The sequence below is a fragment of the Hemibagrus wyckioides genome, linkage group LG08 (genome assembly GCF_019097595.1).
Source record: "Hemibagrus wyckioides isolate EC202008001 linkage group LG08, SWU_Hwy_1.0, whole genome shotgun sequence".
Classification (NCBI taxonomy): Eukaryota; Metazoa; Chordata; class Actinopteri; order Siluriformes; family Bagridae; genus Hemibagrus; species Hemibagrus wyckioides.
Genome location: NC_080717.1, coordinates 25,764,376 through 25,784,042, shown reverse-complemented (window position 1 = coordinate 25,784,042; position 19,667 = coordinate 25,764,376). Strand labels below are relative to the sequence as shown.

The 19,667-nt window shown below is 45.6% G+C and overlaps 1 protein-coding gene across 1 annotated transcript in view; it reads left to right on the top strand.

Moving 5' to 3' along the window:
* The window catches only part of tmtc3 (transmembrane O-mannosyltransferase targeting cadherins 3), a 42,549-nt gene that overhangs the window by 19,702 nt on the left and 3,180 nt on the right, over positions 1 to 19,667 (top strand). Inside the window, exons 7-13 of the mRNA XM_058397789.1 lie at positions 1,217 to 1,469; positions 9,888 to 10,036; positions 11,681 to 11,801; positions 13,804 to 13,915; positions 14,572 to 14,675; positions 17,251 to 17,420; positions 18,262 to 18,488. Of these exons, the coding sequence (XP_058253772.1) occupies positions 1,217 to 1,469; positions 9,888 to 10,036; positions 11,681 to 11,801; positions 13,804 to 13,915; positions 14,572 to 14,675; positions 17,251 to 17,420; positions 18,262 to 18,488 (1,136 nt within the window). The remainder of the gene's footprint in view (positions 1 to 1,216; positions 1,470 to 9,887; positions 10,037 to 11,680; positions 11,802 to 13,803; positions 13,916 to 14,571; positions 14,676 to 17,250; positions 17,421 to 18,261; positions 18,489 to 19,667) is intronic.

The following is a 19,667-nucleotide window of genomic DNA, read 5'->3' as shown; positions in this document are numbered from 1 at the left end:
GATGAGTAAACGTCCAAGCATTTAAAACCAGAGTGCTTTTAATGAAATGATTTCAAGCTCATTAAAATAAACGATACATCTAAGGCACTGTCTCATGTTTTGGGTTTTGTTTAATCGCACAGTTTATTTCATTTGCAAGATCGTGTTTTTTTCCTTTTCAGTCCTTCTGCCAGAACCATGTGCTTCATTAAACATCTACAGAGAAGCTGGCGAAACAGATGCAACGTGAAATGCTTTCATTTTCCCCTCACAGTGGCTCCAGTGACCAAACCAATCCTGTGTGTTCAGATCTTCTGTTGTTGTGTGTGTGTGTGTGTGTGTGTACTCTTCTGCTGTGTGTGTGTGTGTGTGCGTGCCTGCTGTGTATGTGTGTGTGTGTGTGCGTGCCTGCTGTGTGTGCTTTTTTGTTGTTTGTTTACTCTCCTGCTGTTTTTGTGTGTGTCAGTACACGCCTGCTGTTTGTGTGTGTACATGCCTGCTGTGTGTGTGTGTGTGTGTGTGTCAGTCCACGCCTGCAGTTTGGGTGTGCGTGTGTACGTGCCTGCTGTGTGTGTACTCTCTTGTTTGTGTGTATTTTCTTGTTTGTGTGTGCTGTTGTGTGTGTGTGTGTGTGTGTGTGTGTGTGTATGCTCTCTTGTTTGTGTGTGCTCTTGTTGTTTGTTTCCTGTTTGTGTCTGCTCTTGTTGTTTGTTTCCTGTTTGTGTGTGCTCTTGTTGTTTGTTTCCTGTTTGTGTGTGCTCTTGTTGTTTGTTTCCTGTTTGTGTCTGCTCTTGTGGTTAGTCTGTACTCTCAAGCTGTTTGTATAATGTCTTGTTTGCATACTCTCTTTTTTTGTTTGTTTGTTTTTTTGCGTGTACACACTTTGAACTTTGTGTGTAAATACTTTGCCTCTCAGATTAGTTTACAAACATAAGATAAAACAAAACAAAAAACCCTAGTTTGCGATGTATCTTGTTCGTTCATGGTGCGAATATCCCGATCCTTCACGATGATTCATTTTCGTCTTTACGAAAGCGACCTCGCAAGCTGATTAATAAATGTTATGGTCGAATGTCTCTGTGCCTGAAGCCCAGCTTTCTCCTCTAACTCTCAGGAGTTTTTGGACCCAGCACACTAGAAGGATAAGATCTCAGCTCCGTTGCTGTGCTTCAGAAGGCAGCGGGGATTATTGTGTTGAGTAAAGCGTCTGATGGGATTGTGTGTGTGTGTGTTGCAGGTTTGATAACCCGGCCGCTGTCAGCTCCACGCCGGCCCGCCAGCTCACCTTCAACTACCTGCTTCCTGTCAACGCCTGGCTCCTGCTCAACCCCTCAGAGCTGTGCTGTGACTGGACCATGGGCACCATTCCTCTGGTGGAATCTTTGCTAGACCCACGCAATCTGGCAACCCTGGCCTTTTACGTGCTGCTGGGCCTCCTGGCCTATCACAGCCTGCGCCACGCCCACAGTTCCGCCAAGACCGTCCTCATGGTAAAGCAGAGCGACACGTGATCTTCACCTGGCATCATGTGCATTAGTGATATGTAAATATCACTAATAACACAGCTTCAGTTATCTCCATCCAACGCTGGACAGGGTGTGGGTGTGAGGGTGTGAGTGTATGAGAGTGAGGGTGGGTGGGTGTGTGTATGAGAGTAAGGGTGTGTGTGTGTGTGTGTGTATGAGAGTAAGGGTGGGTGTGTGTGAGTGTATGAGAGTGAGGGTGGGTGTGAGTGTGTGAGTGTATGAGAGTGAGGGTGGGTGTGAGTGTGTGAGAGTGAGGGTGGGTGTGAGAGTGAGGGTGGGTGTGAGAGTGAGGGTGGGTGAGAGTGAGGGTGTGTGAGAGTGAGGGTGGGTGTGAGGGTATGAGAGTGGGTGTGAGTGAGGGAGGGTGTGAGGTTATGAGAGTGAGGGAGGGTGTGAGGGTATGAGAGTGAGGGTGGGTGAGAGTGAGGGTGGGTGAGAGTGAGGGTGGGTGAGAGTGAGGGTGGGTGTGAGTGAGGGAGGGTGTGAGGGTATGAGAGTGAGGGAGGGTGAGGGTGAGAGTGAGGGTGGGTGAGAGTGAGGGTGGGTGAGAGTGAGGGTGGGTGAGAGTGAGGGTGGGTGTGAGGGGGGGTGAGAGTGAGGGAGGGTGTGAGGGTATGAGAGTGAGGGAGGGTGTGAGGGTATGAGAGTGAGGGAGGGTCTGAGGGTGGGTGGGTGAGAGTGAGGGTGGGTGAGAGTGAGGGTGGGTGTGAGTGAGGGTGGGTGTGAGGGTAGGAGAGTGGGGGAGGGGGTGAGGGTGGGTGGGGGAGAGTGAGGGTGGGGGAGAGTGAGGGTGGGTGTGAGTGAGGGAGGGTGTGAGGGTATGAGAGTGAGGGAGGGTGTGAGGGTATGAGAGTGAGGGAGGGTGTGAGTGTGTGAGTGTATGAGAGTGAGGGTGGGTGTGAGAGTGAGGGTGGGTGTGAGAGTGAGGGTGTGAGGGTATGAGAGTGAGGGAGGGTGTGTGTGTGTGAGTGTATGAGAGTGAGGGTGGGTGTGAGAGTGAGGGTGGGTGAGAGTGAGGGTGGGTGAGAGTGAGGGTGGGTGTGAGGGTATGAGAGTGAGGGAGGGTGTGAGGGTATGAGAGTGAGGGAGGGTGTGAGGGTATGAGAGTGAGGGAGGGTGTGAGGGTATGAGAGTGAGGGAGGGTGTGAGGGTATGAGAGTGAGGGAGGGTGTGAGGGTATGAGAGTGAGGGAGGGTGTGAGGGTATGAGAGTGAGGGAGGGTGTGAGGGTATGTGAGGGAGGGTGTGAGTGAGGGAGGGTGTGAGGGAGGGAGGGTGTGAGGGAGGGTGTGAGTGAGGGAGGGTGTGAGGGAGGGTGTGAGTGAGGGAGGGTGTGAGGGTATGAGAGTGAGGGAGGGTGTGAGGGTATGAGAGTGAGGGAGGGTGTGAGGGTATGAGAGTGAGGGAGGGTGTGAGGGTATGAGAGGGAGGGAGGGTGTGAGGGAGGGAGGGTGTGAGGGAGGGAGGGTGTGAGGGTGAGAGTGAGGGAGGGTGTGAGGGAGGGTGTGAGAGAGGGTGTGAGAGTGAGGGAGGGTGTGAGGGAGGGTGTGAGAGTGAGGGAGGGTGTGAGGGAGGGAGGGTGTGAGGGTGAGAGTGAGGGAGGGTGTGAGGGAGGGTGTGAGAGAGGGTGTGAGAGTGAGGGTGGGTGTGAGGGAGGGTGTGAGAGTGAGGGAGGGTGTGAGGGAGGGTGTGAGAGTGAGGGAGGGTGTGAGGGAGGGTGTGAGAGTGAGGGAGGGTGTGAGGGAGGGTATGAGGGAGGGTGTGAGAGTGAGGGTGGGTGAGAGTGAGGGTGGGTGTGAGAGTGAGGGAGGGTGTGAGAGTGGGTGTGAGAGTGAGGGAGGGTGTGAGAGTGAGGGAGGGTGTGAGGGAGGGTGTGGGTGTGAGGGAGGGTGTGAGAGTGAGGGAGGGTGTGAGGGAGGGTGTGAGAGTGAGGGAGGGTGTGAGGGAGGGTGTGAGAGTGAGGGAGGGTGTGAGGGAGGGTGTGAGAGTGAGGGAGGGTGTGAGGGAGGGTGTGAGAGTGAGGGAGGGTGTGAGAGTGAGGGTGTGAGAGTGAGGGAGGGTGTGAGAGGGAGGGGTGTGAGGGAGGGTGTGAGAGTGAGGGAGGGTGTGAGGGAGGGTGTGAGGGAGGGTGTGAGAGTGAGGGAGGGTGTGAGGGAGGGTATGAGAGTGAGGGAGGGTGTGAGGGAGGGTGTGAGAGTGAGGGAGGGTGTGAGGGAGGGTGTGAGAGTGAGGGAGGGTGTGTGAGGGAGGGTGTGAGAGTGAGGGAGGGTGTGAGGGAGGGTGTGAGAGTGAGGGAGGGTGTGAGGGAGGGTGTGAGAGTGAGGGAGGGTGTGAGTGAGGGAGGGTGTGAGAGTGAGGGAGGGTGTGAGGGTATGAGAGTGAGGGAGGGTGTGAGGGTATGAGAGTGAGGGAGGGTGTGAGGGTATGAGAGTGAGGGAGGGTGTGAGGGTATGAGAGTGAGGGAGGGTGTGAGGGTATGAGAGTGAGGGTATGAGAGTGAGGGAGGGTGTGAGGGTATGAGAGTGAGGGAGGGTGTGAGGGTATGAGAGTGAGGGTATGAGAGTGAGGGAGGGTGTGAGGGTATGAGAGTGAGGGTATGAGAGTGAGGGAGGGTGTGAGGGTATGAGAGTGAGGGAGGGTGTGAGTGTGAGGGTGGGTGTGAGGGTGTGAGTGTATGAGAGTGAGGGAGGGTGTGAGGGTGTGAGTGTATGAGAGTGAGGGAGGGTGTGAGGGTGTGTGTGAGGGTATGAGAGTGAGGGTATGAGAGTGAGGGAGGGTGTGAGGGTATGAGAGTGAGGGAGGGTGTGAGTGTATGAGAGTGAGGGAGGGTGTGAGGGTGTATGAGAGTGAGGGAGGGTGTGAGGGTATGAGAGTGAGGGTATGAGAGTGAGGGAGGGTGTGAGTGTGTGTGTTTCCTCTCCCTTTTGTCATAAAGAGCGTATCATCCTGCCTTGCTGGCTACATGTGTTTGACCCCTGACAGTTCCTGTGGTTGCACAAGTTCAGAAAGTCGCTGCTTCTTGTCTTGTGTGTTTACAAGTGGGGAAAAAAGACGAGTTCAACTTTCTGATAAGTTCTCATGTGATAACATTCAAGGGAATTCATCATCTGGGTGTCTCTGGAGAACTTCCTCTCTCCGCTGGATATCCGTTGACACAGCGAGCCCACAAATCAGCGCTAATGGACGACGTGCCAGAGTTCGCTATAGTCCATACAGTTAATATGCTCTCGATAGGTTGCATAAGGACGCTAATCTGTTTGGACTGGCCCCGCTTGGCCGTTCTCAAGATTCCCAGTGTTAGGACCCTGGACACTCAATCTTATCCAGTTGGCAGTCGTTAATTTTACAGAATGTATCTGTTCACCGTGCCAACATTACAGCACGCAGCCTGCGAACGGCTCCGATCGCTTTGATCGTTATTGCGGTGGTGTTTTAAATCCATGTTGGTTTTGGCCGCAGGTTCTCTCTGACGATCGGACGACTATGAAGTCGCACGGCCTTCTCGCACCTAGATGCATGTTTTCCGACCCCGCGGAATCCGTCTGGTTTTCCTTTTGACGTTCTTTGAAGTCGCCGCCAAAGCCTGCGTTTCGCAATTTGCTTTAAAGGCGATGTCCGCTTAGACAAACGACCCGGTTATTGAAAATGAAAACGCACAACGTTTATCTTGCTTCGTTTAGTTCAGTAAACGTATAAATTTTGGGAGGACACGGGAAACAGATGTGCCTAAGGGTAAAATATTAGGGTAGGTTTTGCAACAGACAGCCATAACAAAATGTGCTATTTATCAGAATGAGTTAAGCAAGCATGCCAGGTGGAGCTTTCTTAGTGAATCTGTTGATGTAAAAACCTTTTAATTCCATTCATCACCCTGTGTGTGCGTGTGTGTGTTTTCTCTTCACTTCCTGCAACAGGTTCATTTCAGTGAAATCAATCAAAAGCACAGGTTTCGACCTGCGACAGGATTGGCTTGACCCTAATCGTCTACTTAGGTTTAGTTTATTCATGGTGGTGGTGTTCTAATTGTTCCCGTGGCCCAGGTTTCAGACAAAGCCGCACAAATTGAGCAGCGATTAGCCCTGAGAACGGCGCAGTCCTGTCTGAACAGGAACAATGAGAGCATTTTAATGCGGCGCTGCTCAGTACTCGGGCTTTTCGTGGCCTGTTGCACTTGAAAGAGCTACTTCTTTCGCTAATCCCCGATTTGATTTAGAACCTCTGTTTCCGCTTCCTCTACTAAATCGCTCGGCTCAAATGCAGTTTCTATTGACCCTAATACTTAGTGTGAGAAATACAGAGTGTAATACGAGTCCGGGTTAAAGGTACAGAGATGGTGAACTCGGCTACAGTGTAATGTTATGCAAACCGGCCCTGAAATTACACTCTGTGTGTGTGTGTGTGTGTGAGAACTAAAAATGGGCTGAAAAGGTTTCGTGCTCTTGAATGAAAGCTGACAGGACTTTATGTTCACTGGTTTCGTGAGAGTTTATATACTCAGTAAGTATTGTACAGAACACAGAATATATATACTAATAATATTAATAATAACAATAAAATAATATTTTTTAAAAAATCGACACACACCAGTTAAAACTGCAACAAAAACAGGATATTAGTCATGCACTTGTGTGATCTAGCAAGCGAGTGAATTCCAGTGAAAAACAAAACAGAAACCTTTTAAGGGAAAATAAATGAAATGGAAAAACCGAATAAACTGGTTGCGTAAGTGCGTCGCTCTTTTGTAACGGGCCATGTGATCGTTCTCAGGACGAGAAAATACTTTGCATGCACCTGTCGAAAGTGGATTGTTTCTGACGAGCTCCAAATGAAGATCAGCTGGACGTATAGGATTTTCCTGACATCTTGGTCTCATCTGGCTGCTGATGCAATGAGCTTACAGCATGAGACATGTACAGGATCTGGCTGTCAAGAGGGAGAAGGAAAGAATTTCCAAAGTGTTTCAAGGCCGTCATCAACGGGGCACTGCAGTGACATCACCAAAAAAAAAAAAATTGCTGACAAAATGTTCTACCTGTGACAGACCAATATATAATCTGGGCTGTGGAGTGGGATGGACAGATGCCAAGTTTTAAATAAATAAATTTATCCAACTATTCATTTATTCCAACATCCATCCATCCAAGCCTAAATCCAAGCAGCCATCCATCCAAGTTTTCATTCATCCAAGCATCCCTCCAAGCCTAAATCCAACCATGCATCCACCCATATGTCCAAGCGTCCGTCCTTCCAAGCAGCTGTCCATATATATTCATCCAGCAGTCGTCTGTCCATCCATCCAAGCAGCTGCATGTCCCATCCATCCAAGCAACCGTCTGTCCGTCAGTCCGTCCATCCAAGCAATCGTCAGTCCGTCCATCCAAGCAACCATCAGTCATTCTGTCCGTCCGTCCATCCAAGCAACAGTCAGTCTGTCTGTCTGTCCGTCCATCCAAGCAACCGTCAGTCCGTCCGTCCGTCCAAGCCACCGTCAGTCAGTCAGTCCGTCCGTCCGTCCAAGCCACCGTCAGTCAGTCAGTCCGTCCGTCCGTCCAAGCCACCGTCAGTCAGTCCGTCCGTCCGTCCAAGCCACCGTCAGTCAGTCAGTCCGTCCGTCCGTCCAAGCCACCGTCAGTCAGTCAGTCCGTCCGTCCGTCCAAGCCACCGTCAGTCAGTCAGTCCGTCCGTCCGTCCAAGCCACCGTCAGTCAGTCAGTCCGTCCGTCCGTCCAAGCCACCGTCAGTCAGTCAGTCCGTCCGTCCGTCCAAGCCACCGTCAGTCAGTCAGTCCGTCCGTCCGTCCGTCCAAGCCACCGTCAGTCAGTCCGTCCGTCCGTCCGTCCAAGCCACCGTCAGTCAGTCCGTCCGTCCGTCCGTCCAAGCCACCGTCAGTCAGTCCGTCCGTCCGTCCGTCCAAGCCACCGTCAGTCAGTCCGTCCGTCCGTCCAAGCCACCGTCAGTCAGTCCGTCCGTCCGTCCGTCCAAGCCACCGTCAGTCCGTCCGTCCGTCCGTCCAAGCAACCGTCAGTCCGTCCGTCCGTCCAAGCCACCGTCAGTCAGTCAGTCCGTCCGTCCGTCCAAGCCACCGTCAGTCAGTCAGTCCGTCCGTCCGTCCAAGCCACCGTCAGTCAGTCAGTCCGTCCGTCCGTCCAAGCCACCGTCAGTCAGTCAGTCCGTCCGTCCGTCCAAGCCACCGTCAGTCAGTCAGTCCGTCCGTCCGTCCAAGCCACCGTCAGTCAGTCAGTCCGTCCGTCCGTCCGTCCAAGCCACCGTCAGTCAGTCAGTCCGTCCGTCCGTCCGTCCAAGCCACCGTCAGTCAGTCCGTCCGTCCAAGCCACCGTCAGTCCGTCCGTCCGTCCAAGCCACCGTCAGTCCGTCCGTCCGTCCGTCCAAGCCACCGTCAGTCCGTCCGTCCGTCCGTCCAAGCCACCGTCAGTCCGTCCGTCCGTCCGTCCAAGCCACCGTCAGTCCGTCCGTCCGTCCGTCCAAGCAACCATCAGTCAGTCTATCCGTCCGTCCAAGCAACCATCAGTCCTTCCGTCCAAGCAACCGTCAGTCAGTCCGTCCGTCCTTCCAAGCAACCGTCAGTCAGTCCGTCCGTCCTTCCAAGCAACCGTCAGTCAGTCAGTCCGTCCGTCCGTCCAAGCAGCTGCCTTTTATCAATCCATCCATTCAGACACACACCCACCTCTCCATGTAGGCATCCATCCAAGTATTCATACATCCAAGCACCCCCCCCAAGCCTAGATCCAAGCATGCATCCATCCATCCAAGCAGCCCTCCCTCTATTTATAATGGACAGAATAACAGATTGCACCAAATACCCGTCTGTTTTAGCACGAAGGCTATAGGCTTTTGTTAATAAACTGAAGACGAAAGAAAAACCAAAGAACAAATCAGCAAAGAGTGATAAAGTTTTGGAACGATCCAGTTAGAGCCCAGGGTTAAATCCCTTTAAAAACCTGTAACTGGTGTGCAAGTTTAATGGACTCTTCCACAGATTTCTTGAATAAAGTACACAATTATACTTTATTTATTCATTTATTTATTTTAAATAACACTCACACTTTTAACAGGGGTGTGTATACTTTTACTATCTATATACTTTTAAAAAGTGCTGGTCTTTAATTGTATCAGTAACTATACAAAACCCAAATTGTAACACGAAAACACGTAGTAGGTCAAGCGATAGACAAACAGGATGTCCACAATGAAAGCAGCGATCAGAAACGTGAGCAAAGCATCAATCAAAACCACAAATGAAACCGAAGCACTGAAGTTCACAGGGTACACAGTCTAATGAAATGGAAAACTGAAAAACTGACCGATGCGGAACTAATCATGACACATGAAGGCAACAACCAGTGATAGAAACAGAGCCAAATAACACATGTGGTTGTGTAAACAAAGAAAACACATGGAAAACCAGCTCAAGCTAAATGCCTGTAAAAGATTAAAAAAAAAAACTTTTATAGGGCATAAAATTTAGATTTTTTTTACTTGGAGCACAGGCTTTAAAACCCTGCTGTTACCTTTACAGCAGCATAGGAAGAGCTTTCTTATAATAAGTAATGCAGTGTTTGTGTCTGGTGAGTGTTTATTTTATTTTATTTTTTTCTGTATAACTGTAGCTTTTATCGTACAGTGACATGGGAAACACCTGAAAAAATGCGGAAAAATTCCCCTGGCCAAAGGAGGGAAATGTCATAAATCTACTGCTAATGATTATTTCATGTGTTATTATTTTTAAAAATATATTTCATAAGTGTGTGTGTGTGTGTGTGTATATATATATGTGTGTGTATATATATATATATATATATATATATATATATATATATATATATATATATATATATATATATATATATATATATATATATATATATATAGATATATATATATATATATAATATAGATATATATGTATAAACACATATATATATGTATATACACATATATATATATATATATATATATAGATATATAGATATAGATAGATATAGTGTGTATGTGTTTTTTTTTGTGTTTTTTTTGTTTTTTTCCCGCCATCAAATAGTAGGAAATAAAAGCTTCAGAGAAATGGGGCGACTTTATAATTTGTCTTTAACCGCAGTTTGTTTGCTTTTCCCTTCACCAAGAGCTTCGTGTCTTTTTATAAATTCATCCTGTACGTGTTTTCCTCCTTCGTGTCGTTCGTCCCGCGTGGAGACGTCCCGCCTTTTCTTTTCTGTCTGCTAGGATTTTCTTGTCAGCACCTGCAGGATGTTACCTGTAGTCTACGTCTAGCACCTAGCTGTAAGATTACGTATCAGTAAGCGTGTATAAGCTGCCGATAATCCTGTTAGGATTGAGACTAATTGTTGACTCTCGTGTCTCTTCCTCAGGCTCTCTCTCTGCTCGTCCTCCCGTTCATCCCAGCGTCCAATCTCTTCTTCCCCGTGGGCTTTGTGGTGGCCGAGCGTGTGCTTTACGTCCCCAGCATGGGCTTCTGCGTCCTGGTGGCTCACGGCTTCAGGAGCCTGGCTTCACGAGGGTAAACCCGTCACTTGTTTACGAGCGTAAATAACAGGAAAAGGTTCTCACTTGATTCTATTTGCTGAAGATTTTAACTAGTTTAAAAAAAGTGGACAAGCAACTAATAAAAACCAACGTAACAACAATAAATGATGGTGTAGTGGGATGAAGTTAGAGAACTTTGCCAAGAAATGGCAAATTTTTGACATTTTTTCTGATACGGAAAGACCTGGCTTCTGGGAAATTCCTATCTGGAAACTCGTGAAGTTCCAAGAACAAGATGTGAAACGAAGAAACCAAGATAAATCACGGCAGAACTCTTTTGAACGTATTAAATAAAATTAAGTAAAGGGGAAAAAAAAGCAGTCAAATATTTAAGGGAAAAATAAAGGAAGAATAAAAGATTCCAATAACCTGGTTGCATAAGTATGTGCACCCCTAAACTACCATATGATTTTGATTTCACCACTCGGTGTCTTTCATCTCGACTCTGCTGCCAAGATTTTCCTGCTCTTTCTTGTGAAAACATTTTAGACCCATCAGATTGTAAGGGAATCTCCTGTGCACAGCCTGCTGCAGGTCACCCCACAGATTCTCGTAGGTTTCAGGTCTGTGCTCTGGCTCAGCCTTTCAAAAACATAGCTCTTGTCTGAGCCGTTCCTCTGTTGATGTGGATGTGTGCATCAGGGTATTTTCTGCACTAAAATCCACTGGTTTTTGAGTTCTTCATCCATAGAGCTGATTAAAAGAAGCCCTGAAGCGTGATGCTACCACCACCATTGGGAATGGCGGGATTTTTTTCATTAGATCATAACACATTGTGCCACATGGTTTGAGGTTATTCAGTTTAGCTTGGATGGGTTTTCTTTCTTTTACTCATCTCATTTGGTAGCTCAAGTGGTTAAGGCTCTGGGTTGTTGATTTGGAGGATTGGGGTTCAAGCCCCAACACCAACAAGCTCCACTGTTGGGCGATTGAGCAAGGCCCTTAACCCTCCCTGCTCTAGGGACACTGTGTCATAGCTGCCCCTGCACACTGACCCCTATCCCCCTCAGCTGGGATATGCGAAGAAAAGACTTCCAGTGTGCTGTGATAATAAAGGCTTCTTGCCCTCAGCCCTTCTTCATGAGAAAGTGATCATGTCATTTACATTTACGGCAGAGGCCTTATCGTTTCTCATTTTTATACAACTGATTGATTGAGGGTTAAGGATGAGTGGCAGGTTAGAGGTCCTGAGGTTCGACCTCACAACCTTCTGATCAACACTTTAAGCTACCACTTTCTCCAGATGCAGCAAATGTTGCTTTAGGTCTTTGGGCAGCCTCAATGGTAAGATTTTGTTTTAGAGGGACATCCTGCTCATATTTATGGTGCACATACTTATGCAACCTGGTTATTTACTTCTCTTCTTAAAATTACTAATTGTTTTCCACTTAATTTGATGATTTATCCCCCCCCCAAAAAACAAAGCAATGCATTCTGGGGGGAAAGAAACGTCTGCACGGAAACACGGCTATCGCCAAACCCGAAATTTACACTTGTTTTTCAAAAGTGTGGTTGATTCATGTGGTTTTTAACAACGAGAGGCATTTTCTAGATAATAAAACACTATTAAAATATTGCACCTAAGAGTGTATAATTCAACTGCTTTTCCCTCCTCTAGGACTCTGAAGAAAGTCTCCTGGTTGTTTATGGGCGTTCTTCTAATCACGCATGCTTTGAAGACCTTCTACAGGACCTGGGACTGGGAGTCGGAGTACACATTGTTCACCTCTGCCCTAAAAGTATGAATTTTTCTGTCAAAAAAAAAAAAAAAGAAAAAGAAACTGCAAGATCTGTAGACTTTATCTATTATACTCTCTTTCTCAAAGTTCTCAAAAAAAGATTTCATTCCATTTCTTTTGAAAGACTCGATAGTAGCTTGTACATTTAAATGGTAAAGAGTTAAGGAAATAATCTTTTTTTTTTTTTTATTGATTAACAGCAAGATCGGCGTCAGGCTCCGCCTCCAATTCTCAGCACAAACATTAAAACTCTTTGCCCGTGTCGAACGGCTAAGCCCTCTCCGTCGTTCCGAGCAAAAACGTGGCCGACATTTCGATTAAACTAAACCGTAATGTCTGCTGACAGACGCCAAGGGAACATAAATTAAATCATGCCTGTATTGTTTTGCAGAAATGTACGTTTTCTGAAAGTAAAGACATCACACTATATACTTGGCAGGAATACACGTTTCCTCAGAACCTCATATTTTTAAAATGATTTTTTGTTTTTTTTTTTAAACCGCATGTCCGTATTTGGCTGCAGCAGCCCCGGACGAGGTTTTCCCAAGCACGCTTTTAGAATTTTTCATTTTTTTCCCCCCTTTTCCAGCGCGGTTCCTTCAGCTCGTCGAGGACACGACGATATCGCAGATGACCAAAACCACATGTGAGAGACGTGGTGTTGGTCAGCCTCCATGTGAATACCCAGGGATGATTGCCGTAAAACACAATCTGACTCTGATTCGACTGATTCGCCGTGTATTTTGGGTTCATGACACGCGAGGTGCAAAGTCGACAGGAAAAATCCAGAAGCTTTTTTATTTTTAAAGAAAAAGACCATTCTCATCTGAGTTTAAATTGGACATGCAGCTCCTTAAGGCAGAAGCTTAACAGTGGGAGTTTAAGCTGTTTCACGCTGTTCACCAATCCGTTCTATTAACAAATGACGAAAAAAAAAGACGTGCGTTTTTGCCCTGTAAAAAATCCCAGTAATTGCTGTGAAGACGGGTTTAACGTTGTAAACTTAAAAAATAGTTTTTTAAGTCTGTCTTAAAAAATAAATGAATAACTACATTTATAAATTTGATTGAACATCCAAAGTCTTCCTAAAATTTCCTTTCTATCCTGAAATAGAGCTCCAAAGTCTGCTAAACCGCCCGGCTCCCTCACCCTCCCTCTGGGGCACAGAGCGGATTCGTCTGAAACTGAAGAAAGATCTTTCAAAACACTTCTAACATGGTTGTAGCGTGTAACCGTGTATCATACACTGTAACGTGCTGGTCATGTGATCCGGAGCTGTCAGCGCCAGCGTGTGTGTGTGCTCGTTATATTAAAACATCCTTACTTGGCTCTTTTGTTTGTTTTTTTTTAAACAGTAGATGATTCCTATGATGCGAGTCACACTTTCCCATCATGCACCTCTTCAAATATTTTGAGAAGTTGCGCCCTAATTACTAGCATTAACAATGCAACTGCTATAAATCAGTGATGTTGTAATTAAAGACGCATTAGTATATATTTGTAATATGTATAAAGTGGGAAAAAAAACGCTTCAGTTCCTAATCGATCAGCCAATCATGTCGCAGGAGTGTACAGGAAACGTCAGGACGGGGAACACGTGAAGGTTGTCCAGATTCATGAGTCTGAAAAGTCTTTACTTCGTTTACTTGATTGACAGAAGTAGAACCCAGTGTTACATAACTAGATGTTTGTTTTTGTTTTGTTGAGTCTTTACATGCAGCAGGTTCTGAAATACTCAAACCAGCCTATCTGGCATCTCCACCCACTCCACAATTGTACCATTTAGCAAGTCATTGTGCTTGTGTTTGGTTTTTTTTTGTTGCGCACTCGCTCAATTCTGTTTTAGATAAACTCCTAAACCATGTCGCGTGATTCCTCTCACTTTGATGAACGCTAGTCATTTGTGCATCAGCAAGCTTTAAAGCAGCGTTCTCCTACTCGTGATAAAGCCATGTCCTTGATTCAGCCTTGATGCCTTACTCATAAAATCACCTTTCCACAGGTGAACAAGAACAACGCCAAGCTCTGGAACAACGTCGGACACGCTTTGGAGAACCAGAACAATTATGAGCGAGCGCTCAGATATTTCCTCCAGGCTACAAGAGTACAACCAGGTATGAGTCACGTGACACCGATACGCCAAACTCTCAAAAGCAGCTGATTTATTTATCTATTTATTTATTAATTTTCATATCACATCCTCAATCCGAGTCCATTGTTTATTTCTCATGCAGTTTAATTTCAATGAAACATCGTCTCAGACAACGTCAAGCGTCCGTGCTGTTGTCTTTGGAAGCTTGTCTCTCTTATGATTTTTAGCGCCGTGGCTCGCGAACAGGATCCAGCATCGTCCAAAAAAAAAAGAAAAGTTCACAGGACGTTAGAAAAGCACGGTTTCTCGCTCAGATGTATCTATCTGAGAACGTAGCGAAAGTTTTGCAGCTCCTTTGCTGCCAGTATACACACATTAGCCACTTTCCTACACGGCGTCCGGGGTTGTTGTTGTTGTTGGTTAGCGTTTCATCGCCTGTTTTTTTTTTTTTTTTTTTTTTTTCCTCCCACTGTTTTTCTAAGATTCTATATTTCTGCTCTCAGTTTGCTTTTCATAACGCCGAGGCTCACGGGTGCCGCTTTAGCGTTATCAGTTTCACACCGAGCTGCAAAAACACAGATTTTGTTCTGTTTATCTGCCACCATGTTATCACCCCCAACCACCCCCGCCCGAAAAGGATGTTTTATTGATTTTTGTATTTCTCTTCTGCTTTTCCAGACGATATCGGCGCTCACATGAACGTCGGGAGAACGTACAAGAACCTCAATCGCTCCAAAGAAGCCGAAGAGGCGTACCTGGTGGCCAAATCTCTCATGCCACAGGTACGAGGCGAATCTTTCCAGGATGTTTGTTTATTGGGGAAAACAAAGCTGTTAAAGATCAGAAGCGCCACGTTACAAACAGGCTTCATTTCCCAGCTTGAAAGTTAGCGTCCCCTCTGGAACAAACTCTTCCATGGCTTCTTGCTTTGTCTTAGATAATAAATTAAACAAACCCTTTGAGCGTTATAGCCGTTATAAATATTACTGGACACAATAAGAAATCTGGATGTTTACCAGATGTTTAAAATTTAAGATCGGCGTTCTTTATAGACCGACTGCTTTACTGCTATTGAGCTTTAAATGAAAGACACACTCCTGCAGGTTAGTGCTGCAAAATGCGCCATGCTGTATTTGTTTGTTTGTTTTTATGGTTAATTTTATGAACACTCCGAAGCCAGATGTGCACACGACTGTAAAATGCTGAATCAAACAATGCTAAGAATTTAATAAAAATTTTTGGTTTAGATTTTTTTCACCAGGAGGGAAAAAAATTCCCAGATGTTTCGTTATCATATTGTGCTGGATTGTGTCGAGGCGAAAATCCTACACAAATGATTCACTTATTCAACGTCTCTGGATCGTCTCGTTAAGGGATGCGGTAGATTAGTGGTTAAGGTGTTGGACAACTCCAACAGAAGGTTGTGAGTTTGAATCCCAGCTCCACCAAGCTGCCACTGCTGGTCCCCATTGAGCAAAGCCCTTAACCCACTCAATTGTTCAGTTGTATACAATGAGATCCGCTCTGTGTAAGGACGCTTAAGTGTAAACGTCAGGTGTCCGAGTCAAGCCCACGCTTGGTTCGGAAAAGTGAATGCCGATTTTCCGTAACTCATCATCTATCTCATTGTAAAAAGAGTTTAATAACACGTCGGAGCAGGAGAAGGAAGGAAAAGCCAAAAGAAAAGTTTCTGTCAGAAATCTTGGTGTACAGTGTAGTGAGTGATGGGCAGGCTCTTGGCAAGCGCCTCAACAAACAAAACTTCCTCCAGGATAAATAATGTATTCCTCCCTATCAGTTGGGAAATCTGGCCTCACAGAAATTACGCTTAAAGGCGTGGGAGAGACTGATTTAAGAACTGGGCTAATTGTGTAATTCTCATGACAACAGACATGCCTTTGTTCCCGTCTTAATGTCATTGGCCTCTTGTTCTGCCACGGGTTGTAATATATCAAAAAAAAAAAAAAAAAAAGAAAGAAAGAGCGCGCCTCTATAGAATCTTGACGGAGAACTTTGTGTGCTGTTTTTTAACCGTTCAGCTTCTCCGACTGGTTTTACCACGGCACTTTATGATAACTTGAGGGGGAAAAAAAGAGATTTAATGATTAACGATCTTATCTGTGCCTAATGGTGTGTTCAGGTGCTGAGAAAAACCATACGATGCAAAGAACTATAGAGAGAGCCAAAGTACAAGACACACACACACACACACAGTGTACAATGCACACAGCAGGACGAGAATAATAAAAGCCTAAACAAAGGGCCAGATAATCCTCTAGGTGTGAATATCAACTCTCTGATCTGTTCTGAACGGCTTGAGTTTTAATTCTAAATGAAATCCATTTTAGAATTCACGCTTGAATAGAAATTTTAGTTCATTTGCTGCCATGGTTATTCGACAGCCGGAGCTTAAATATAAAAAAAAAAAATAAGTCATAAAAACGAGTCTTCCACTACAGCAAGACGTCTGTGTTGTCAGGAAGTGAGGATTAGACAGGTTTATGATAGCGGCGCTTGTCCTGATATGACGTCGTTTCCATAGGAACAGCACACCGGAGATTCCCCAAACACATCGCAACCTAACAAAACCAGGGCGCTCTCTCTCTCTCTGTCTATACCTCTCTCTCTCTCACACACACATTGTCTCTCTCTCTCTCTCACACACACATTGTCTCTCACTCTCTCTCTCTCCTGTCGATCACAGTGAGGTCAGGAGATGTTTATCATTCAGGGAAGGAGTCTCCAGTTTCAGGGATTTGTAACTGTCAGGAATAAAGAGTAGAGCTGTAAAGATTTGAGATCCTCTGGATTTCTTCTCTCTCTCTCTCTGTCTGTACCTCATTCTTTCTCTGTCTATACCTCGTTTGCTCTCTCTCTCTCTCTCTCTCTCTGTCTGTCTATACCCTTTATATTTAATTTTCTGAGATCCTCTCTCTTTCGCTCTCTCTCTCTCTCTCACACACACACACACACACACACACACACCTGTCTCAATCACAGTGAAGTTCGCTGTCAGGAGATGTTTATTATTCACGGAAGGAGGTTTCAGGGATTTGTAACTGTCAGGAGTAAAGAGTAGAGCCGTAAAGATTTCCGAGATCCTCAGAACCAGACAAGTTTGCACCTTGAATTTTAGAAAAAAGCATTATGCATTATGTGTAACAGCACCTGAATAACAATGTACAGTTTGTCGTTCAGTAAGTAGATAAATACATTTAAAAAATGAATAAATATAGTGTTATCACTGATTATTTTCCTGTAACAGCTCAATCCTCTGTGATTTATTCCTTCCTCATGCAGTGTGCTGCCTGGTATTTAGCCAGCGTCATGACCTCAAGCAATTTGTCTTCTTTCCAGGTTATTCCAGGAAAAAAGTATGCTACTCGCGTGGCCCCTAACCACCTGAACGTCTACATCAACCTAGCAAACCTGATCCGAGCCAACGACTCGCGGCTGGAGGAAGCAGACCAGCTGTACAGGCAAGCCATCAGCATGAGGCCTGACTTCAAACAAGCCTACATCAGCAGGTGAGCGGCACGGGGCCGTGACGACACGCGAGTTCACGTGTTCCATACCACAGCTTAATTTACTCTCACGTGAACGTGTGCAGGAAAGACATTTTGGCACATGTGCAAAAGTTCCTGAAATTGGAAATTGTCAGTAATGGGATAAATGGTGTTTGGGAATCAGCCAAAGAGCTTTCCGTTGGCTAACAGGAGAAAGGGATGATGCTCAAAGGCAAAGCAGACCTAATTCATTCCTCCGGTCATCAGTCGCCTTTAAAATTGGCACTGACGTGAATTTTAATGTTCATGACAGGATTCTTGACTCCAGTCGCTGAGGGTGCTGAGAGTTATAGCTGACACAAACGTACAGTTTTACTATTTGTATAAGAAAAAATGATTCAAGTGACACCAAGCACCTTTTTCTACCACAATGCTGTTAAATTCCCGACTCTGATTGGTCAGGAGGTTTGGGTCTGTTTTCTGTAACAGCAGCTCTCACTGTAATTCTAATCAGTTCTAAGGCTCATAGTTAGCGTTTCTATAGTAACAGGAGTCTCTAGTATCGGTGCTCTTTAACAGTCAGAAGTAAAAGACTTCTGTAACATTTATTTTATTTGTTTTAAACAGGCTTTAAACGTACCTAAAAATGGATAAAACCTTTAATACATGAAAAATTTTAACGGCTGCTGTGGTATAAAAGGAATAAAAACCCTTATAGGAAACTATTACTATACTATTTCCCGATGCATTATAAAACATCTCTTATAAACGTATAAAAACAACACATAGAACGTGGGTTTTTTAATGTGATCTTTCAAGCCCTTCCGCCATTTGAGAATATCTCCGTATTTCTTCTGTACAGAGGTGAACTCCTGCTGAAGATGAATAAGCCCGGCGAGGCGAAGGACGCCTACTTGCGCGCGTTAGAGCTGGACCGTACCAACGCCGACCTGTGGTACAACCTGGCCATCGTTAACATCGAGATGAAGGATCCTTCAGAAGCCCTGAGGAACTTCAACCGCGCGCTGGATCTCAACCCACGTCACAAGCTCGCCCTTTTCAACTCGGCACTGCTCATGCAGGAATCCGGTGGGTGCGGCTCCTTAAGAAAAACTGTTTGCACAGATTTAATCACGGGTCGTTTTGAGCGCACTGGAGTCTGTGTAGAACAATTCCGAAATGGTGGAAACGTCGTCACAGCTTCCACTCACCTCGTCCCTCTCACCAGCAGCTCGTAATAAATCAGGTCAATGCGATTGGTGGAACTAGAATTATTTTTGATTATTATAATGGTGTTAGGTTTAAGCCTATAGACCGCACGCTTGCAGACACAGAGCCTGTATATATGGCATGGTTTCATGTACAATATACATCTTACACAGTAGGTATGCGGTGAAACTTCATTTGCATAATAGTTACAGGTAATTGCTAAGCACGGAAACGCATGTAAATCAGGTTTGAAAGTATTATAGGAAATGTAATACGTGAAACCTGCCTTTATTTGGCTGTTAGTTGTTAGACGCCGGGGTCAGAGCCATCGTCTGGATCGAAACGAAGCGTTATAACAAAGAAATATTTTTTTTATTGATTGATTTTATTTTTTTTAAACATCGATTTGAATCTTTCAGATGAGATTAAAGTTCTCGCTCTATTTATTTCTCTAAATAAATGAATTAAATGTAGCGTAATGATTAGTGTTTAACCCGAAAGCATCTGAGAACGTCAGTGAAGGTAAACCAAGGAATGAGTCACCGCCTGCCTCGTATCCAGAGCCGAGCGGGTCTGGAATGCAGCCGGAACACAGACTTTCACCTCGCGAGATTTATGTTCTGAATAGCTGAAAAGCAGGATGGATTATTATGTTACGAGGAAGGCTTTCGGCTTTCATGAGTTTGTCACTTAGCATATTTACACGCCCTGCCTACAGTAATGCGCCTTTTGTGTGTGGGTTTGTACATGAGGTGTACAAGAGCTATTTTCTTCATTCAGCTACAAGTATGTGGGTGGATTCAGGGGGAGCAGCCCTTCAGAGTAAATAAACTTGCCACCCGTTACTTTCAGAATGTCAGGTGAGCTTTTGTACAATCACTAACTGTGGTAGGGTTTTTTTTTTTTTTTTTTTTTTTTTTTTTTTTTTTTTTTTGTTTACCGAGAGGGGATTTAGTTTCTTTTGTCCATCATCGTCAACAAAGGAGCTACCAGAAGATTTCAGGGCATCTTTGTTTGAGTTTTAGGGTCAGTCCTGGTTTTGACTGGGAGCTCTTTGTT